Source organism: Globicephala melas, chromosome 12, assembly GCF_963455315.2.
Source record: "Globicephala melas chromosome 12, mGloMel1.2, whole genome shotgun sequence".
Taxonomy (NCBI): domain Eukaryota; kingdom Metazoa; phylum Chordata; class Mammalia; order Artiodactyla; family Delphinidae; genus Globicephala; species Globicephala melas.
In genome coordinates, this window is record NC_083325.1 from 38,522,140 (window position 1) to 38,544,378 (window position 22,239).

The following is a 22,239-nucleotide window of genomic DNA, read 5'->3' on the forward strand; positions in this document are numbered from 1 at the left end:
AGTAAAAGTGGAGATAATAAAACTAATACCAACTACATAAAGAATGTGTTAAATTTAAGCATTTGATAAATGTTAGCAGTTCTTGTTGTTGTTTGTATGTTACCATTATCATCGTCATCATCATCATCATCATCGTTTCTCGAAGTCAAGTCTGGGCTCCCCCTTTATCTGTGTGACCTTGGTCTTTGCTTCTCTAAGATTCAGATATTCCAGTGTATCATCACCTACCTCCAGGATGATTATGAGGGATTAAATGAGATAATATTTGCAACGTACCTAGCTTAGTGCCTTGCTAATAGTAACTCCTTTTACAGATGGTTTCAACTAATGAGTCATTATCCTCTCAGAATTATACCATAGGCTTAATAACATTTTCCAGGTATGTTGAAGGAAGGGATTCTTTCTCTGCATGCAAGGTTAGCCTAGAAGACTTTCAGAGATTTTCCAAAGTTAATGTTCTATAATTGGCATATATGTATATAATCTTTATAATACAAAAGGCTTTTAGATAGATCTTATTCTATCTTTATAATGTAAGTTTACCATTATCTACAAAATAATACTGAATTATTTTGTAATAATTGATAAAGAAGAGGAAAACTAAGACCCTAAATTAATGATTTGATATGTCAGACAGCGTTATGTAGGTCTTCTGGCTCCAAATGCTGTGTTCTTCCTGTTAAACCATATTATTCCCTGAGAAGAAATAAAATGATAAAACAAATGGGAAAATTCTACGTCTTGGGAAAGCTAAACAAAAGAGGTTTAAAACTTTCTGTTTATGCGATTGTTGTCACCACTTAAAAAATAGCAGTGACAAAATGGAAGGCGTCTGTTTTTGTCATTCCTTGGGATTTCTCTGGTACCAGTGGTAGAGCAGAAAGATATTAAAAGAGATGTTCATGTCCCTTAATTTTTATTCATTTTAATTTTTAAAGGGAAGAGTGACTTTGTGTTTAATGACTGCTCTTCAGTCTATTTTATATCTTGTAAGCATCTGACAGTTTTGTTTTACATTTTATAGCTGCAGCTTATCTTCTGGTGTCCCTTATACCAAGCAATTCATTCCGCCAGATGTTCCGGTCAACAAGGTCTTTGCACATCCCAACCCGTGACCTTCCACTCAGTCCAGACACAACAGTAGTCCTACATCAGGTCTACAACGTGCTCCTTGGTTTGCTCTCAAGAGCCAAACTTTATGTTGATGCTGCTGTTCATGGCACTACAAAGCTAGTGCCCTATTTTAGCTTTATGACTTACTGTTTAATTTCCAAAACTGAGAAGCTGATGTTTTCCACATATTTCATGGATTTGTGGAACCTTTTCCAGCCTAAACTTTCTGAGCCAGCAATAGCTACAAATCACAATAAACAGGCTTTGCTTTCATTTTGGTACAATGTGTGTGCTGACTGTCCAGAGAATATCCGCCTTATTGTTCAGAACCCAGTGGTAACCAAGAACATTGCCTTCAATTACATCCTTGCTGACCATGATGATCAGGATGTGGTGCTTTTTAACCGCGGGATGCTGCCTGCCTACTACGGCATTCTGAGGCTCTGCTGTGAACAGTCTCCTGCATTTACACGACAACTGGCTTCTCACCAGAACATTCAGTGGGCCTTTAAGAATCTTACACCACATGCCAGCCAATACCCTGGAGTAAGTAAAATGATAACTCTTGTATCTGTATCCTCAAATTGATTGGAAATACCTGTTTTTCCCATTGTGGGATGTAGCGACAAAATATGGGAGTACAGTCTGACTTTAACTGTTCTTTCTTAAAGACTTAAGGTTTATTTGTTTTCTTGAATACATGTATAAAATTGGTAAGTGTGTGGATAATTTTTCTTAGGTTGATACTGAAATTTTATCTCTAATGGAACTTACTTATGTTAATTTGTGGTTTTGTTAATGAGTCTTTCATATATACCTAATGAAAAAGTTCAGCTTTGTGGTACAGTTTTAAGGAAGTGAATATTTACTGTTTAGATATTATCAACATATACATGCTATGCTAAGCTGTAAGCTAGACAATATTTTATCTTAGCTGTAGTATTCCCTAGGGTTTTTTTATTTGTTCACACTACGTTGAAGTGAATGAAATGGCTAAGAGGTGGGCCTATCAGAGTACAAATATATACCATCTAAATCTGATCCCTTTTTCTCTGCAGACTATAGGTTTTATTTAAAATTTTCCCCTCTCCATGTTAGGCTGTCATTCCTGGATATTTCTTTTCATTGTTGCCTCTTACTCTTTGTTGTAAACTCAAGCTTACACCAAGAGGGTATACATCTGGGAAGGGGGTTGGAAGCAGAGTGCAGAACGCTTTTTCAAGCTGTTGTCAACCCAGAGGCTAAAAACTGCTAATAAGAAAAATTTTTTGCTTACTTTAAGGGGAGTATAGGAGAAGGAACTTTTTCAAGACATTTTCAAGACATTCAACATTTACTTAAGAGCTCAGTCAAATGACTACAATAAAGGGTATTTTAAGTATTGGTATCCTTGAATTGTGTGCTACACTTCTTTTTCCTGTTGAAGGAAGAAAGGACATTAACTGTCCTTTAGACATAATGTAGTGAATTGTTATTTCTCACCCAGAAAGAATAACCTTATTTCCTGTTAAGAAAGTTAGAATGCCTATAATAAAGGAAAGAAAGTGAGTATATTAAGTACCAAAAGAGGTTCAAAGCCAAGGTTATAAGAATACGGAAGGAGAATGAGAGTCTGCCGAACTTAGAAGGAGTTAGGACAGAATTTATTAAGATTCAGTGGATTTTTCTCTATCGCATTCACATAAATAATCTCCGATTTAGTTACTAAACATGATGTCTGTAAGTTAAATATACCTTTGATGAGTGCTGGGTGAGTTAGAATATTTATCCCCTAATGTTGTTAGGCATCAATGAAATGTAACATCTTTATTTTAGAACTTATCAGTTAGAGATTTTTTGTGAAAATGGTGCTTAAATCAATTTTTGCCAAGAAAAATATGAAGGTTGGGGGTTTCAGGTCTTTGATAAGTATGTATTAGAAGAACAGCCCTTTCCTAACATGCCCATGAGTAAATGAGTTTATAAAACCACAGCTAGTGATTTTACTAGAATATTAGATCCCACATTTCATCCATCTTGAGCTGGATCATCTATCAGTCTAGAAAGATCATTCCAGATGTTGGCACAAAGGGTTTTCTCAAAGCAGTATTAATTCAGGTGTAATTGAGGGGTGTAAAATCTTTGTGACAGAGTAATAATTTCTCATTTACTATAGAAAAGGGGGGCAAAGGATGGGCATACCATCTCTGGATATATTTGACATTATAAAGCTAGTAATTTAAACAGTTTTAAGACTAAAGTTGAATAAGTTGAATTTACTTGTAGTTTTTAATCTGGAAATTCTATTTTAAGATTATTTTCTTTTAGTGAATAATATATTGCATTTTAAAAATAGAATCCACTGCTAATTTTATAATTATTCTTGGATGGTACTGCAATCTAACTTAATTTGTGTAATTTTAAGAACTGGCTAATGAGCATAACACTTAGAAATGAGAAGAAGATAGATCATCATAATGCTTATTTGCCCTTTTCAGGCAGTAGAAGAACTATTTAACCTGATGCAGCTGTTCATAGCTCAGAGGCCAGATATGAGAGAAGAAGAATTGGAAGATATTAAACAGTTTAAGAAAACAACCATAAGTTGTTACTTACGTTGCTTAGACGGCCGCTCCTGCTGGACTACTTTAATAAGGTAAAGAGATATTTTCTGGTGTTTTTTGTTTGTTTTGTTTTTACAAGTGAAGGGATGGGGACCATCATCTCGACATTTAAAGAGGAATAATTTAAATTATTTATAACTGAAATTTTACCACTTCTTTAACGTTATTGGGAAAGCATTTAAACCTTTAGACACCTTGGAGGAATTTATATTTTGAGAGTTAATTAGCTACTTTTAATAGTTTTTATTTTGATTTGGTTTTGGATTATCTATGTGTGTTTTATCAGAATCATAGAATTTTAGGGTTGGAAGGAACCTTAATGTACCATCTTCCACCTAAAGCTTAAATCCTCCTCTCTGTGGCAATTCATTCTAACTTATGCTTGGACAGTTTAGTCCTAGAGGTCTCCAGAAATAGCTTACTCCATCTTTGGATAAGTTTCATTGTTAATATGTTTCTCATTTTAGTTAGCCCAGATCGATCTATCTTTTTTAACTATAGGAATTTGCCAAAATACCAAAATATCTTTACAGTTAATTGTTCAGAGCTACAGAAGTTATTGAATGACTATAAAGGAACTGCTACAAATTACACTTAATTTCCTTTAACTGTAGAAATTAAGTCTAGGTTAATTTCTGTATATTAAATCTAAGACTTGGGGCTGATGTCTTTTATTAGGCCCACATTTTTTGGCAATGCTTTCTTTTTTTTTTTTTTTGCGGTACGCGGGCCTCTCACTGTTGTGGCCTCTCCTGTTGCGGAGCACAGGCTCCAGATGCGCAGGCTCAACGGCCATGGCTCATGGGCCCAGCCGCTCCACGGCACATGGGATCTTCCCGGACCAGGGCACGAACCCGTGTCCCCTGCATCGGCAGGCGGACTCTCAACCACTGCGCCACCAGGGAAGCCCCTGATTATTTTTTTAAAAAATGAAGAAAACATCTCATTAAAGTAGAAGGATTTCCAGTTGTACTATATAATAGCAGTTTCCAGTACCTAATAATGAAATAAAGTCGATTAACAGGAGTAACGCAGCTACTTTTGGATGATTATTATATAGATTATTTTCAAGGCCAATATATGTTTTGGGTTTTTTTTCCCCCCTCCTGTTGTTCTTCCCAGTTACTAGCTGATGAGTGCTTCAATAATACCAAGTGTATTTTATTGTTATCTGGAACTTAACATACTGTAGAAGATAAACCCATTATAAAAAGAAACATTGTCTCTACTGAAACTTTAAAAATATTCCTGTCAGCACCTCTCTTCCACCATTGTGGATAATTAAGAGTTGACTAGTGTAATACTAGTAGACATAACTTTTCTCTAAGTTGCACTGAGGGTTTCTTATTTAATATTATCTTTTATTATATTACTAAGGACTAGATGTAGCTGTCTCTTTTTGTAGGTAAGAAAGTAGAGAACCTAAATGACAATTTACTTCTATTTTTTTTATCACCTAAGTGTTCTGTTCAGATTCAGAGTTCTCAAACTGGTCTCTGTTTTCTAGTGCCTTCAGAATACTATTAGAATCTGATGAAGACAGACTTCTTGTTGTATTTAATCGAGGGTTGATCTTGATGACTGAGGTAAATACTTTATTGCGTTTTACTGTAGATTTATTTCAATTTAATGTTCTCACCCAAACTTCTTGTTTTGTGGATATTTAAAGTTTATTGTAAACTGTTTTACAGGTGTCTGGATTTTAAATATGCAGATCAGTAAATGCTAATTTACATTCCAAGAAGAATTAGGTCACAGTTTTTGGGTGCTGTTTTCTTTTTCCATAGTAATTACATACTTTTCCCCTCAGTTTGTATTTAGAACACTTGAAATAGACTAGTTTTATAAATTCATTTGTAAGACTAGAAATGGATGAGTCTGTAGGATTTAATTGAGGACACACATAATTTCTCAAGAGTGTGTTTATTTGACCCAGTTCCTCATCAGAGGAAGCTAGTGAGATTGTTACAGCTGGTTACAATCAGCTGTTAATTTTTCCCATGATTATTGAACATCCACAACTGTGAGATGATTTTAAGTCCACAGAGGTGCATAGTACCCTTTAGTCTGATAATGGAGGTAAGATGAAAGTATATGCCAAGGGCACCATGAAAATTAAGAGGTAGGATAGTTTTTTCAGTTAATGGTATTATAGAATAGGAATACAACATGTGAAACTGCACTTTGAAGAATTTGGACTTGCAGAGATAAGCGGGAAAACATTTAGATAAATGACGTAATCAGCACAAAGGCAAGAAGGTATTGGTTGTATTCAACAAATACCAAATATTTCTGTTTGGCTAAAACGAAAGTATGTGAAGAGGAGTAGTGAGAATTTCATTCTTTCAGTCAACAGATGTTTGAATGTCTACTCTGTGCCAGGCATTGTGCTAGGCACTGGGGATACAGCAGTGAACAAGACAGACATGGTTCCTGTCTTCACAGCTCACAGGTTAAATGCCACACATGTACATTGTTCAGATTATGTACTGCCACAGATTCTAGGTTATGAATTTTCAGCTGTGAATTGCGAATAGTACATAGGCTATGGGGGACTGATTTGAGAGGATTAGAAAGAAGGTGTATTGGTGTAAAATGAAATAGGAAAAAACTAAGGATTTCATTAAGCTAGTACTGTTAAAGGAATCAAAATATTTAACAAGGCAATATGATTAAAGGAATTCCTACCTTTTGGAGTTCTTTTACCTCTTTCAGACCTACTATTTTGAGTATGACTGACAGCTATTTCACCACTGTCTTTCATAGAAACCCTGGAAGGTTAGTTAAAGCAGTCACCTATTCTCCCCAGTCTTCCTGTTGCTGCTGCTTTGTAATCTCTAAAGCTTGCAGTCTTAGAGATATGTACTTAGAGCAAACAGTAGCCCCCCCCCCCAAAAAAATCAGATTAAGTAAATTATTCCTTCAAAGTAAAATGTAAACACAAAATATCACAGTGTCAACTGTGAAAGTGAGGACTATTTTGTATTTTAAAAGAGCTGAATGGGAGCATTTGACTTGTAGATAGAAAGCAGATACATTTGCTTTTGCAGATATGCACACACATAGTCTTAGTCTGAAAACATCTGTCATAGAGGATGAGCAGTACCATTTTGTGGCTCAATAAAGTAAAAGTGAAATGAAATTTTTCATTCTTTTAAATCACTTGTAGTCTTTCAACACACTGCATATGATGTATCATGAAGCCACAGCTTGCCACGTGACTGGAGACTTGGTAGAACTTCTGTCAATATTCCTTTCAGTTTTGAAGTCTACTCGCCCATATCTTCAGAGAAAAGGTTTGATTAATCCTACTTCTTATTTTTGTTAGTTTAACAATTAAAGAGAATCCACATGCTTCAGAGAATTTGTCTTCTTCTCTAATTTATGTACGGAAAACGGGGCTGATGTTAGCTAACCGTTAGGAAAATGTTTATCATGACCTCCTGATATAAAACTGGAATGATCTTGTCTATTTTCTCTATCTCTGCCTGAGAAATAGGCAAGCATGCTATAAGTGTCAAGATTTAGGAGATTGGAAAATATTTCTAAACACAGTAACAACATGAGTATTTGTGAAGTTCCTCTGGCTGGAAACTTACATGGCTTAGGTTAAATCATTTATTTTCAAGAGAAATAACTATAAAACAAACATCTCTGTGTCCCTGTAAAGTAGTGTGAACTTTGAAATGCATATAAATTCCTAGAAAATGGGGCATATCATCACTTAAAATATGTGCTTTTAAGAAATACAGCAGGTTTAACAATAGTAGCCATCTCATGAAAATAATCACTTAGCTTTCACCAAAGATGTTTATGTAATTAATTTGGATTTCTTAGTGTAAGCATTCTGTAGTTTACAACAGAAAATAATTGTGAGGAAGTTTGATCTCAAATGGCATATTTACATATGCTTTTGTGTTTGCAGATGTGAAACAAGCATTAATCCAGTGGCAGGAGCGCATTGAATTTGCCCATAAACTGTTAACTCTTCTTAATTCCTATAGCCCTCCAGAACTTAGAAATGCCTGTATAGGTAAGTTACTTGGAAAATATAGCTGTGTAAAAACCTAGTGGAAGAACATTTTTGTGGGATTGTGTGTGTATATGTAAGATGTAATGTTAGTTCTGTAGGGTTTGGAAGACATTTGTACTTCTTATGTGTGACTTACACTGGCCAGCAGATCCTAAGAAAATCGAGTTCTGTTTCTTAACATATCAATAATTAACTATGTCATTATAGGCAGGTCACTTTATATATGGGCTTGCTGACCTAAGGTTATCTCTAGATCTCTTACAGCTCTGAAATCTTCTGATCCTATTTAAACAAGGTAGAATCATGCAGATGTTTACAGATTAGAACTGACATTGTAAAGAGTGGGGGTGATTATTTCCCTGTGAGTTCTTTTGCCTGAAGATACTTCCTAGTAGCTCTTCTTAGACTCCTGAGTATTTTATATTTTTACTAATTGCATATTTATAATGATAATTTGTGTCTGTTAAAGGACCCCCTTGTTTTAAATTCATATTGAATTTTTTACTGCCTTAGAAGCCATTTAAATAATCTTTAGAGACTATAGCTACTTATTTACAATTTCTCAAAATGACATGTATAACTGTCATGTAGAAGCAGTCAGTTTTGGCAGGTGTTGGCCTGATGTTCTGTAGAATTACAGGCCTACACTTCTCCATTAAGAGGGGAAGGGTGCAGGACTTCCGTGGCAGTCCAGTGGTTAAGACTCTGCACTTCCACTGCAGGGGGCACGGGTTCAATCCCTGGTCAGGGAACTAAGATCCCACAGGCTGTGCAGCGTGGCCAAAAAAAAAAAAGGAGGGATGCATAGCAGTAACCTCTAATTGCCAGAAACTCCGCCAGTAGCCTGTCATGATGAGCTTTACTCCTATGTAATTACAGGATGAGAATCAGTCCAGCTAGCATCATGAAACATTAAAAGTAGATTAAGAATTCTCAGATCCAAAGAATTTTGAACCTTAGATTTATAAGCTGCTTTGGTTGATTTTATGAAGATACATAATCAGTATGCATTAAATATTTCCCTCAGTGTACTTCTCCATGATGCTTCTCTTAATAGTTTTAAACTTTGGTTTCTAAATGATGCCCGATTGTTGTTTAGTAACTCTGCTGATCCGGATTTGATTAAGCATCAGACAGAATTTCTCCCAGAGTTAAGTGCTAAAACAGTTTTAGACTCTAAAACTTTTTAGCTGCCACACTGCAATCAGTCACCCCAGTAGGATTTGTGAGTTTGAAAGTAGCAGGTAACATACTCCAGTTTTTTAATACCCAAATTGTGTTTTTATTTTCAGATGTCCTCAAGGAACTTGTGCTTTTGAGTCCCCATGACTTTCTTCATACTCTGGTTCCATTTCTACAACACAACCATTGTACTTACCATCACAGTAATATACCAAGTATGTATTCATCTAGCACGGTGGTGAACATGGTTGGCATTTAATCTTTCTGCACACTGAAACATGGAGATTTATTTTTTCAATTTATTCTTATTGTACACTTTTAATGTCTTAGTGTCTCTTGGACCTTATTTCCCTTGTCGAGAAAATACCAAGCTAATAGGAGGGAAAAGCAATATTCGGCCTCCGCGCCCTGAACTCAATATGTGCCTCTTGCCCACAATGGTGGAAACCAGTAAGGTATGTTGGGATGCCAGGAAAACCATGTTTTTCTAGTACACAGTAATTTGAAATTCCCCTCTGGCAGTTATGAGTATATTAGACTTAAATGATCATTTTGTGGATCCTAAGAAGATTAGACTCATTTGGACTTTTTCCTGCTCTGAAATGTTGGTTGAATATTTGCAAAATCAACAATAAGCACAAGTAGTAAGTTTTTTTCCCCCTCAAAAAATATCCTAACAGACTCATTAGTATTTGTCACTAGGCTAAATTATAAATGGGTCATATATCTAAATCTGAAAGGTCAAGTTAGGTACTTACTATTGTTTATATTTCGCCATATAATCAATGACTTCTTTTACTGCCCTCTAATTATAATCCTTTGACCTAAGCCTAATTATCACTGACTGATAGATTTATCATCATTTATAGCCTAGTTCTTGTTCTCTAATACTTAACTCTAAAATAATGCTAATTCTAAATTATAGAGAGAAGGTACATTGACACAGGATAATTTATCTCAGTTCCAACACTTTTCTAAACAATTTTTCCACTTTTTCCTCACCCCACTTTATTCACATTCTCCCTTGCCCGCTGTCTTTAGATCTTAACTACATTTAAGAAGTTCTTATAAGATAAAATATTTAAAATAATTAACACTGTAGTAACCATTACAGAAATTATTTGGACTCTATTTCAAAAATCAAATTTAATTCACTCTTCTTGATGATATGTCTATAGAGCTCAAGTGTCACATTTTAAAATCCTACAGTAATTTTACTTTATTAAAGTATATAGAAATAAGGGGTAATTTTAATTGAAGGCATTTGCACACTGAAAATAAACTTGTGGCAATTAAGATCTTAATAACATTAACAGAAACTTGGAATTTAAAACTAGGTTCTTATAGAATTTAAATATTTAATCAGCTTTTTAGTTAAACTTATTACGTTTGCACAAAATATGCTCTTTAATTTATTATACAATTTAAGTGCAACCATTTTATCATCTTTAACCTTCAGGGCAAAGATGACGTTTATGATCGTATGCTGCTAGACTACTTCTTTTCTTATCATCAATTCATCCATCTATTATGCCGAGTTGCAATCAACTGTGAAAAATTTACTGAAACATTAGTTAAGCTGAGTAAGTATAAAAGATGAGCAGTAAATTCCACTGAATTATTTTAAGCCCGTAGCCATTCAGGAAGGGGAGGAAAAAAATGAGCCAATCCTTTTTTTTCTTTTTTAAAGTGAATGTTTAAAAATATTAATTATTCTCGGGAACATTTTTATGTTTATTAAGAAAACACCAACTTACTGGTTTCCATTGAATAGTTCTTCCCAGAGTTTCAGCTGGCTTATAAAGGAGTGTGGAGTAGGGCTGATACTTTTGTACATAGAAGCCCAAGTCCTCCTCCATCTGCCCAGCAGAATTTAAAAACAAAAACCAAAAACTGCTCTGCTTAGGGAGGCAGGCTTAGAGATGGACTTCCCCAGCCCTGATCTGAGGGTAAGATGAGATCAGTAGTGCCAGCTGGCAACACCGGGAGCAAGCCGAGTGGACTTGCCAGGGTGAAGCAGAGGTGCATATATGAGTAAATTAGGAGGTAAGTCTCATAAAATAGAGGGGTGAGTGAGAAGGGAAACTTGAAAAGGAAGATATGAGAAATAGAAAAAATAATCAGTGAATTATGAAGGGGGGGAAACCTTGAATTATTTTTATGTAATATTGTCTCTCTGAGGATGTGCCTGAGATCTCTTAGAGGACTGTTCCCTTTGGGTGACTTTTTCCAGCTGATAAGTCTTTAGAAGATAAGTAGCCCTCCAGGTGTCCCTTATCTCAGGACCTCCAGAGTTCTCAGGCTCTGTGTGCCCTGTGAATCTGATGTCTTTAGGGATGGCCCAGGATCCTCTCCAGTGTACTGTAGGTTTGTTTCAGAGCATGGGAAGTGAAATACTCATGGAACCACCACCCAGGTCAAGAAATAACAATATTACCGTATCCTAGAAGTTCCCCCTTGTGCTCCTTCTCAATCACAACCCCTTCCTTCCTGTGGAAAAGGTTTTGGTCCACTATAGATAGGGCGAAAGATGCGAAAATACCTTAGGTTTTGTTATCCAAGAAGAATGAAGTGGTAACAACTGTCAGGGATAATTCCTCTTCAGAAAAACCATCTTATTGGTAAGTGTTTAGAGTGTCTTCAGATTTGAAAGGGTGTTCCTTCCACCGGTTTTCATTAGCTAGTTTTATATATATGTGGCTGAAGATTGGGGGGTGGGCGGGTGAGGATATATTCGGATCGGCCATTTCATGATTATATAATTGAGTCGTGGCACTTGGTAAAAAGCTAAAACCTAGCAGTGGCAATGATCAAGTGTGGGGAAATATCCAGGAGATCTAGTAACACAGCCTTGCTCCCAGATAAGAAGGAAGACTTATAAACATGCTGACCTTAAGAAAAGTTCTTAGTAATCGTGTTAATATGATTTATACCAAAAGTTACGTGAGGAGCTATTTTATCTACTTGAACAGCTCTGACCAAATAATGAATGTTCTACCCTGTGTGGGACTGTCTTCCTCATCAACACAAATACCTAGTTTTGGGGAAATTAAACATGGGGAGGAGAAGGAAGAAGGAAAGAAAGGAAACACACTTAGCCATCCATATTAGCTGAATCAACGTCCATAATATTTTATGCTCTCATCACTTATACTCAGGAAGCACAGTTGTCCTGGCTTGTGGTGTTTGGTTCTCTACATAAGCAGTATTCTTTAGAACTTTCTACCAGGATGGAAATATTCTCCAGCTGCATCACCATCCACAGTGTGATAGCCACTGGCCACATGTGAGTGTTGAGAGCTTGAAATGTGATTAAGGAAGTGAATTTTTTATTTTAACCAAATTAATTTTAAATAGCCAGATGTGGCTGGTGGCTACTGTATTGCGTAGGACAGCTCTAGATATAAACCAAAACCTTAAAAAATTGAGCAGGAAAAAAATTTTTTCATGGTTATATCTTAGTTAATGTAGAAAATTGGACATTGTTTTAGATATGAAGTAAAACAGAGACCTAAAAGCAGTGCTTATGCTTCTTACAAATGGAAGAATTATGTCCCAGTGTTTGAAAGTAACTCCCTCTTCTAGCTGAAATGACTGTTTACAAGGAGAGGCCACTAGGAAAGAGCTTGAGAAAGCAAAGCCCACATTAACGACTGTGATGGGAAGCAGAGAGTTGATAGGGAGTTTTAATTTGTATAGTTTCTTCAAGAAATTATATTTGGCAACAAGAGAGGGAAGGGTAAGCTTAAACTGGTTATGTCCTTAATCATTTGAGTCTTAAGGCTAGGTGGTCCAAGGGCCAGAATATCATGACTGTAGGTAGAAGTGTCTCAAGACCTGTATTGGATTGCAAGTCATTCCAGATTTGATGAAGTCTTTATGGTAATTCTTACATGGGTAACTGAGTAGATTTTAAGATTTGTTAGGGGGATAAAAAGGAATTACACAATAATTGTAGATTAGAATTACAGGGGATAGAGTTGCAGGTCCTAAATAGTAAACAAAGGGAGCGTTGAAGTGCTCTTGAAGTGAGGACAGTCAGGCATAGGGTTAGGGGAGACAGAGAAAAAGTGGGAAGAGAATTCAGGGAATGTGAACAAAGCTGCTGACTGCCATGTGATATACTAGTGTGTCTGAGACCGCAGTATTTTGATATTTAAAAAGAGCCAATTTTTAGCCAGAAAAATTCTGCAAAAGAAGAATAGTGCCAGGTTACTGGCACTATTGATTTCCAGAATACTTACTAAAGATAACAGTAAATTTTAAAAAAATCTTTTGGTATTTAATACATAGTTCACAATTCAAAGCAATATCAAAAAGGTGTATACATCACCGTTTCACTCACAGACATGCCCACCATCAATTTTATTCATTTTTTTGCATAAAAACAGCAAGTATTGGTTTATTTTCTCCCTTTCTTATGTAAATGTCCTCCATATTCTCGGAGGACCAACTGTGGATTGAAATTTCCACTACAGTCATTGTATTACCATTTTATATAAGGATATTCAGCATCAGGGGCTCCTGGAAACCAATCCCCCATGAATACCCAGGGAATGACTGTAAATCTAATGATTAAAACCACACGATGCAGATATGGAAGCACATAAGTAGAACAGTGGAAAAACAGCCCCAGAACAAACATAAGGATACACAAGGATTTGATAGAAAACAAAGGTGACATATCAGAGTAGTGGAAAATGGGTAATATTGAGACAATTGGCTAGCTGTCTGGGAAAGGAAAGGCAAGAGTAATATCTTCTTTGCTCCTTAGACCAAAATACATCCTAGGAGGATTAAATATTTAATTGTGAAAAATAAAATCCTAGAAGTATTAAAGAAAAAACATAGGATCATATGGATACCACCTTGAGATTTGATGGACTGTGTTAAGCAGGACACGAAACCCAGAAACAATAAAATAAATTGAAATTTTTGACTACATAAAAATTGGAAGTACTACATGTTGAAAATGCCATAAATTGAATTAAAATACAAACAGCTAATGGGGAAAATATTTGCATTCTTAACAGATAAATGGCTAGTAGTGCCAATGTACAGAGAGTTTTTAGGATTCAGCAAGATGGTAAAGAACATTAAAAAAAGCAAAGGACACGAAGAAGGCAGTATACATACAAGCACACACACACACACAAAATAAATGTTTGGTAACCATATGAGAAGTTGCCAATCCTTACTAATAAAGAAAGCAAACAACAATTATTTCTCTTTTTTTCCCCCCCACCCCCAACTATGAGATGAAGTTTAGATGATATGCATACTTACACAGTTTGGGGAAAGAGGAGATCTTATAATGGGGTCAATTTGGAGAGGCAGTTTAGATTGTTCGTGCCCTTTGCCCCAGCAGTACCAGATCTAGGAATCCACCCTAAGTCTACTCATAAAAGTGTACAATAACATACATAGGATGTTTATTTTCAATTGGTTTGTATTGGGTAAAACTGGAAATAACTGAAATGTCTATCATTTGTATTATATAGTCTTTAAAATAAAAAGATAGGAATTGACCTTGTTTCACATGAAAAAAGCAAATTGGAAAACATACAGAATATGACCACATTCTTATAAACAAGGGGGAAAAAATCAGTACATGTAAAAAAAAAATGGAGGATTATAATCTTAACTGTATAAGGATAAAATTATGGAATGCTTTTATTTTCTAGGTTAAATATTTAGAAGATTTAAATTATTTGTAATGTTCATGCATTGGTTTTATATTTGAGGAAAAAAATTTTTTTCAAAACATAGAAAATTGGTACTGCAAAGCCTAATCGTACCAAATTTTTTAGGTACCATAGTTCACGTGCAGATTAACAAGATGTCCAAGTAAAATTAAACTCAATAACAAATCCCTAGATTTCATTGTTTAATTTTGATTTTTAGGGACAAAACAAGAATATCACCTTTACTGTTTGACATTAGTTTTTCTTTTGTTTTTTGGGGTTTTTTTTATTTTTTGACATTAGTTTTTGGAAGTTTTCTTAATGCATTAGTAAGTGAAAGATTTTTTGCAAGTAACATGATGTACCTAGAAAATCCATAATCTTCAAAATCTCTATAATTAAAAAATTAATATAGTTGATAGAAGTAAACAGATTAAAAATTCATATTATAAAAAGCACAGCTCTTGTTCATGTTTCAGCTTTTTGTGATATCAAGGTGGTACTGATTGGAGAAACAACTGGTTAGCTGTTTCCCTTAAAAGGCTTCTTAGGATGAATATGCTTCAAACAAGTGCCAATCATTCAGTACAGATAGGAAACCAGCTTTTACCCATCCACCAAGGGCAAATCCATTTATCCTAGGTTATACATGGTAATTACATTTAATAGACATACATATAATTTAGGGGTTGGTTACCAGTTTGTTAATTTACAAAGAATTGGCACAGGGATCTGTATGTTACGTGGTAGGGCCAGCAGATTTTTTTCCAGTAACCTACATGGGAAGCTGAATAAACAGTAATAGGTTGCTCAGTGGGTATGAAGTCAGAAATAGGGGAATTAGAAGAATCAGATATGATATTCTAAGGCCGAATCTCTCACTTCCCATGGATAATGCTTGGATGGGATAAATACTCCTATAGAAAGCTGGACAAAGAATCATAACACAATTCAGATAGGAGAAACCCTAACTAGTAAATATACATACGAAATATTTCATCCTCACAGCAATCATCTGAATTACCATTTTACCTACAAAAACAGTTTTTAAAAGATTTTTCTTTTAAAAACACACTCAGTCGCTTCTACAGTATAAGGTGCTTCTGTTGAGGAAACAATATGTTTGGAACAGCTTTTCATTATTGCTTATTAGTTCCTCCATGGGTGGGAACGGTGTGGGGTAAGGACCCTATTGTTAAGGATGCCTGAAGTCACAGGATGAAGAAAGATAAGTGATATAGGAGCCAGGATGTTTTAGGCCTGCCCATCCTGTTTACCGAGGTAAGGTGTGGAATTGTGCCTGCGAATGCTGGTGATTGCATCTCCCTGTGCTTTGCACCCAGTAAGTGACACCCCAGAAGGTATTGGAGGAGTGTGTGTGGAATAGAATGGCATTGGCCTCTACCTTAAGTCAACAGAGCCAACATACTCCTTATCCTCAGTGCTTTGTGAAAATGCTGGAAAGAAACTGAAACTTCTACTCTGAAGGGATGGCCTTCCTTCTAAAGGAGGTGCTGCTCAGATAGGGAAAAGGTAGGACTGTGAAAGAGGTGTCTTTAGCTCACCATGGGTGGCACAGTGTTTTCCGGAGTGTAGTGTACAAGATGGCCCAGGGAAAATAATTTTCATGTTAATAAGTGTGAATAGATCTTACTTATTACAAAAATAAATAACTCGTACACCAAATGCATGATTTTCCTGGATGTTATATTGCCGAAGACAAGGCTAATGTAGTATTAGCCTCTCTGAGTCAATCTAAAGAACAGTATCAAGTAAACAGTACAAGTGATGGACAGATATGAAAAGTCATGAAAATGATACATGAAACGACTAAAGTTTGGGGAAACACTGATTATTGAAAAGATTATGGGCTTTAGAATCAGATAAATCTGGGGTGGATACAACTGTATCATTCACTGGCTTTTGGGATGAAACAGCAGATTATGTGATCTCTCTGAGCCTAATTTCCTCATCCAGAAACGCGGGCTAAATGAGGAAAACATAATGCCTTCCAAATTTGATGAGAAAATTAAATGTGATTATCTGACGTACCTAGCACAATAGATGTATGTTTCTTTGTTCTTCACTTGTAAAATATATTTGAATCAGAGTATTACCTGAAAACAGTCTGAGATCATAGAAGGCCTCCGTGTTTTTTTTGTTTGTTGTGGTAGTGCTAGCTTTTTAGTAGTTGTGGAAAATAGGAATAAAGACTGTTTTACTTTGAGGATAATGTCGGGGGTGGTGGTGGATAAAGTCTAGAGGATCTTAAATTGTAGTATGGAGCCTGCTTTCTTTCACATGAGAGGGTTTATGTCAGAGCAGCCCCTAGTTCAGGGGTTGGCAGACTATTTTTGCAGTGGGCCGTGGGCCATATTGCCAACCCCTGCTCTACTTTTATGGGTAATTATGCAGAGACATGGGAACATAGGAACTTTCTTCCCTGTAGCCAACAGTGTTGATGACATGCCCTTGTTTGCTTATGTGTATTGTGATCTTATGATGGGTAAATGCCTCCAATCCAAACCAGATTAGGGTATTACTTTCCTTGGGTCTTTACAAAGGAATTAATCTTGACAGGAAAATAAAGAAAAATAGGCTTTCCCGCAAAAGAGAGTCTAGGTATCCTTCGATGACAAAATTGGATGACTGATCTGATTTCCCTAAGATTTTCCCAAACCCATGGTCTAATATAGAGGCAAACGATAGCCTGCATGCTGCCTGTTTTTGTACAACCAATGAGCTACCTGCAAGTTAAGAAGAGTTTTTATAATTTTAAATGTTTTTTTTAAAAACTACATTCTATTTTGTGATATACATGAAAATTACATGAGATTCAGCTTTCAGTTTTCTTAAAGAATGTTTTATTGAAAGACAGCCACACCCATTCATTTGGTGTTGTCTGTGGAGTAATTGCAACAGACTTAAACAGCCAGCAAAGTCTAAAATACAGGTACCTGCCAATTATGAAAAGTTTGCTTTATGCCACTGCACTTTTATGACATACCTACATTAGTACCTCTTTTTGCTAACCAAAAGAAATCCAAAGAGGATTTTCGCTTTAATGGAAAAAGGTAATTGCTTTTTCACTTTATGCTGTTTCAGCTTATGAAAGGTTTCATAATCGGGGGAAACCTGTAATTACTATTTGGCCATTTACCATAAAGGTTTGCCAACTTCAGGTGTTACTCCTAATTTTTTTCTTAACTGGAAGAGGATAACTTGTATTATATTTCTCCTCCATGATTATACTTTCCCTGGGGGGTGGGAGTGTTGGAGGATGGAAAATGTACTTACAACTGACTGTGGCATTACAACTTCTGTGCTTTGAGAGAGCTAGAAGGGCAGAGGGTAGGGGAACAAATTTCTTAAGGACATACTTGACATCTGTAATAGTCAAGAAGAGGAAAGGTTGAAACCTTACACGTTCCAAATAGGATGCTGACATATAACAGCTAAGTATGATCCACCCGAAAGATCCTGGGGACAAGGCTAGAAGCTGTTAGAGCAGAATTTACTTAAATCTACTATAAAGGTAATTTGCTTTATCTTTGGAGAAATGAGATAAAAGAGGAAAGAATGATATGTTTCTAATTCTTCACATCCTCTGTTTGAACGTGCACCCTGCCCCTCCACTGTAGTCTAGGTATTCCATGTAATATGATCTAAATATGCAGAGTGGTACCTTAATCCAAGAAAACTTTGGAGCCACTTGTAGTAACTTTTATTACATTGTCCCAGATAAAGTTCTAATTCTCAAAAAGCAGAATTGGTTTAAGTTGTTTGCAGGTCCTTCTGGGAATGAGGTATGGGATATAAATAAAGTCAAAGTGTACTGCACTCTAAAATATTTCACTGGTTAAAACATTGAGATGAATTCTTCCCCTTTAAGTATTTTATGTATTTCTAAAACATAGAAAATATGCAGTTATGACTGGAAATAGCTATAATAATATACCTGCAGAGTTTAATATCTCAGTAGTGTAATTTATAATTATAACCTATTCTGATTTCTTTTCAAATATTAGGTGTCCTAGTTGCCTATGAAGGCTTGCCACTTCATCTTGCACTGTTCCCCAAACTTTGGACTGAGCTATGCCAGACTCAGGTAAAGAAAATGAGTTTTAGATGACCTGGTCTTTCATCTCATCCGACCACATGGTCGGTAATTTTAGGAACACTGGGTTGAAAACTGGCTGGAAATTGGGGATGTTTTCGAATCTTGGTAGGTAAAATACTATTAAAGAACTGTTAAGCAATTGGCATCGAGTTGCCCTTTGAAGTTTTTTATGTCTGTAATATTTGTATCACAAAGGGTATTTCAGACAGGCTGTTTATAGTAAAGTTTCTCGTTTAAAGGCCAATATAAACAGTTGTGGTAAAAGTCTGAAACAGGGAGATATTAGGGCAAGAAGGCATAAGCCACTTCTTGCGCTCCTTCACCTCCCCCATCTATTTCTTCTCCCCTCCACCATTCCAAAAGCTCTAGCAGAAACCATTTCAGCATTCTGTCCTTTACCTCTCACTTACCTGTTACCTCAGAGCAGTTTTTTAAGTCTGATGCACTTATTTTCTTATCAGCAATCTCACTGAGAACAGAAAACACTGTAACCTTCCTACTTTAAGTCCAAGAGCCAACCCCTTAAAGTGGGCACCTAAATAATGCTTGTTAAATTGTGGAGGGAGAATGGTGGGGAGAGGGGAAGAAATCAGATTGATCCTAAGGTTTGGCTTATTCCTTGGATCAGGCATAAGGAATCCCCACTCTCTTCAGGCCCTGAAAAAAACTATTGGTCTCTTGCCTGAGTGCATCTGCCCATTCCCAGAAGATGAGTTGATTAATTCCTTTGGCAAACCTTTACCCACATTTAGCATCTGGAATACTTTTGAGTCTGGTCCAGTCTCCTGCCCAGGCAGTTGTGCTCTGGATATTCTCCTAATGGATGTGTGTCACATGATACTGTAGTTGCTTCTCTGCCTCCTTGTCCCAAACCATGAACTCCTCTGAGTCATCTCTATTCCTATAGAAATTTCATTTTGTTTTCTATACTAGGAATCTTTGATAGGCTAGTATACTTAAAATGGTTTAGTACTTAGTAAACATTCAGAAAACAACTTGCTGGTTGACTTTTGAGCTGAGTGGTTTATTCAGTAATTTGCAACAAATCTCTTGCTCCACCCCCACCCCCACCCCTTGGCCACTTGCTGCGCTCTTTTCATTCTTCTTGATTTAGGTAGTTGCTTTTTTTGGTTTCTGTACTATGCCACTGCCTATTGCTTCCCTATTGCTTCATCTGCTTCTGCACTGTACTACTACTCTCTTGACTTTTTTTCCCACAGAATTCATCACCCCCAAAACTTCCCTTAAAGTCAGACCATCTAAGGCTTCCAATGCCCCTAGCAGCCCTATAGAAGCATCTGTGCTGTGCAAGAAATATAGGCAGCAGGCAGACACTACAACCAGTAGAATAAGGCAGGTTTTCCTGACACAAGGATCTGAAGACCTGGGTGCTGGTCCTACTTGACTCCTAATTTCTTGGGTGACCTTGAGCAGTTTACTTACCACAGTGCTTACTCTAATAAAATATATAAGTATATAGATGTACATATTATCTAAACTTTGTCCTATTTTTTTAAACAGTCCATTTTTCTTCCATATAAATGATTATTAAAACACATATATAAATAATCTAGGGAATATATTTACTCAAAGACATACTACTTGTGTTTAAGAGCCATGACCATTTGAAAACAGGAAAACCAAATTTTAGTACAATTTCCATATTTTGGGACCCACTAATTCTGTTTGAGATTATTAGGAAAAGAGGTGTGCTGTTTACCTTTGTGATATTTATGGGGCGGAAGGGTATTTACCAAATTACTATTGTTAATGAGATTATATAAGTGAAAGTTTTAACTCATTTTAGGGAGTAAATCTAATTCTTAAAATTTGTCTTTTCTCTATGGGTCATTTGGTTATCTATTAATTTTCCTCGAAAACATCATCCTATTTGTTAGTCTTACTTGTCCAGTCCTTATTAACTCTTAATGCTAGATAATAAAGCTGCATTTCTTTTAAAAACGTATTTGTTCAGTTTTGCCATTCAGACTTTTTACAGGTCTCTTCTGTGTCACCCATTTAAGTCCAAGTTAGTAATATTTTAATTTATTGGGAGGACAGTTGCTGTGACTGAAAATTTAGTAGAATGAAGTAAAAGTGGCTTTTCTGGGAATTCCCTGGTGATCCGTTGTTAGGACTCTGTACTTGCTGAGGGCCCGGGTCGGGGAACTAAAGATCCCGCAAGCTGCAGCCAAAAAAAAAAAAAATGTGGCTTTTCCGGTAGGATGTTAAATGACTTTGGACGTATATCACGAGCAGTGTATTTAAGATTTGCAGTTATTTCAGTGCTCAACCAATCAGTGCTTCTTTTCCCCACTTCAGTCGGCTATGTCAAAAAACTGCATCAAGCTTTTGTGTGAAGATCCAGTTTTTGCAGAATATATAAAATGTATCCTAATGGATGAAAGAACTTTCCTGAACAACAACATTGTCTACACATTCATGACACACTTTCTTCTAAAGGTACGTCACAAGTTGGAAACTCAGCGTGTTACTTCCAGTTAGTTAGTGATTGTGCTTTCATTGTGTTGGTCTTTTGGAGATTTTTCTTAATCATCTTTTTCAGGTTCAAGGTCAGGTGTTTTCTGAAGCAAACTGTGCCAATTTGATCAGCACCCTTATTACAAACTTGATAAATCAGTATCAGAACCTGCAGTCTGATTTCACCAACAGAGTTGAAATTTCCAAAGCAAGTGCTGCTTTAAATGGGGTAAGAACTATGGAAGTCATGTGCTTCAGAACTTTCCTTAAATCAACTCTAAATTTGGCCTTCGTATGATTTTACTGTATACATAACTTTATTATTCAAACTCTGGAAGTCACATATGATGAAAAAAACTAACCAAATAAAAATGTGCTCACTCTGCCTTTTATGTATGTAGCACACACTTTCTGTTACCTTAGAAGACATGAGCTAATATCATTAAATGCTAAGGGCAGTGACCACTAAGGGGAGACATTCCCTTTATCTCTACTTTCTCACATTTTTTGAAATGTTACCTGTGATGTTTCTGTTAGTGCCTGCGACTCATAAGTAACTGAAAGTCAGATTAGTAATCTGAATGTAAAGCCAGTTAAAACTAGGGAATCGGTTGCCTTCTATAGACTCCCACGAAAGCCATGTCATGGAATTATGAAACACCCTGGAAACATGTGCTTGCACACGTCCAGCAGCAGCCTCCCAAGTAACAAAATGCTTAGATGCCAGAACGGATTACAGAGCTAAGTGAGGAAGACCTTATGACATCCACCAGAAACCAAGTAAAACTGACTCCTAGATTAATGAGGCCTAAATTTCTCATGGATCATTCAGGGTTTGCTTTTTAAATTCCTGTGTAATTCCCCCCCCCCCCCGCCTTTCCATTTTCAGAAAACACTATTTCGGTCTTCAGTCAGACTTAATTAGTGGTGTGGTGCATAAAATAATGGTATTAGTCACCTAGAACCAATGAAATATAAATAGTATCATAACACTGGCTTTCTAGTTTTAACATTCTTCTAACA

The 22,239-nt window shown here is 36.2% G+C and overlaps 1 protein-coding gene across 4 annotated transcripts in view; it reads left to right on the forward strand.

Annotated features, from left to right (window-relative positions):
• The window catches only part of USP34 (ubiquitin specific peptidase 34), a 231,419-nt gene that overhangs the window by 207,485 nt on the left and 1,695 nt on the right, over positions 1-22,239 (forward strand). For all 4 annotated transcript variants that reach the window (XM_030877324.2, XM_030877325.2, XM_030877327.2 and 1 more), the window contains 11 exons: positions 1,025-1,659; positions 3,591-3,748; positions 5,224-5,302; positions 6,886-7,012; positions 7,642-7,749; positions 9,042-9,146; positions 9,262-9,386; positions 10,391-10,514; positions 18,644-18,723; positions 21,058-21,198; positions 21,302-21,445. In XM_030877324.2, coding sequence (XP_030733184.1) covers positions 1,025-1,659; positions 3,591-3,748; positions 5,224-5,302; positions 6,886-7,012; positions 7,642-7,749; positions 9,042-9,146; positions 9,262-9,386; positions 10,391-10,514; positions 18,644-18,723; positions 21,058-21,198; positions 21,302-21,445 — 1,826 coding nt within the window. The remainder of the gene's footprint in view (positions 1-1,024; positions 1,660-3,590; positions 3,749-5,223; positions 5,303-6,885; positions 7,013-7,641; positions 7,750-9,041; positions 9,147-9,261; positions 9,387-10,390; positions 10,515-18,643; positions 18,724-21,057; positions 21,199-21,301; positions 21,446-22,239) is intronic.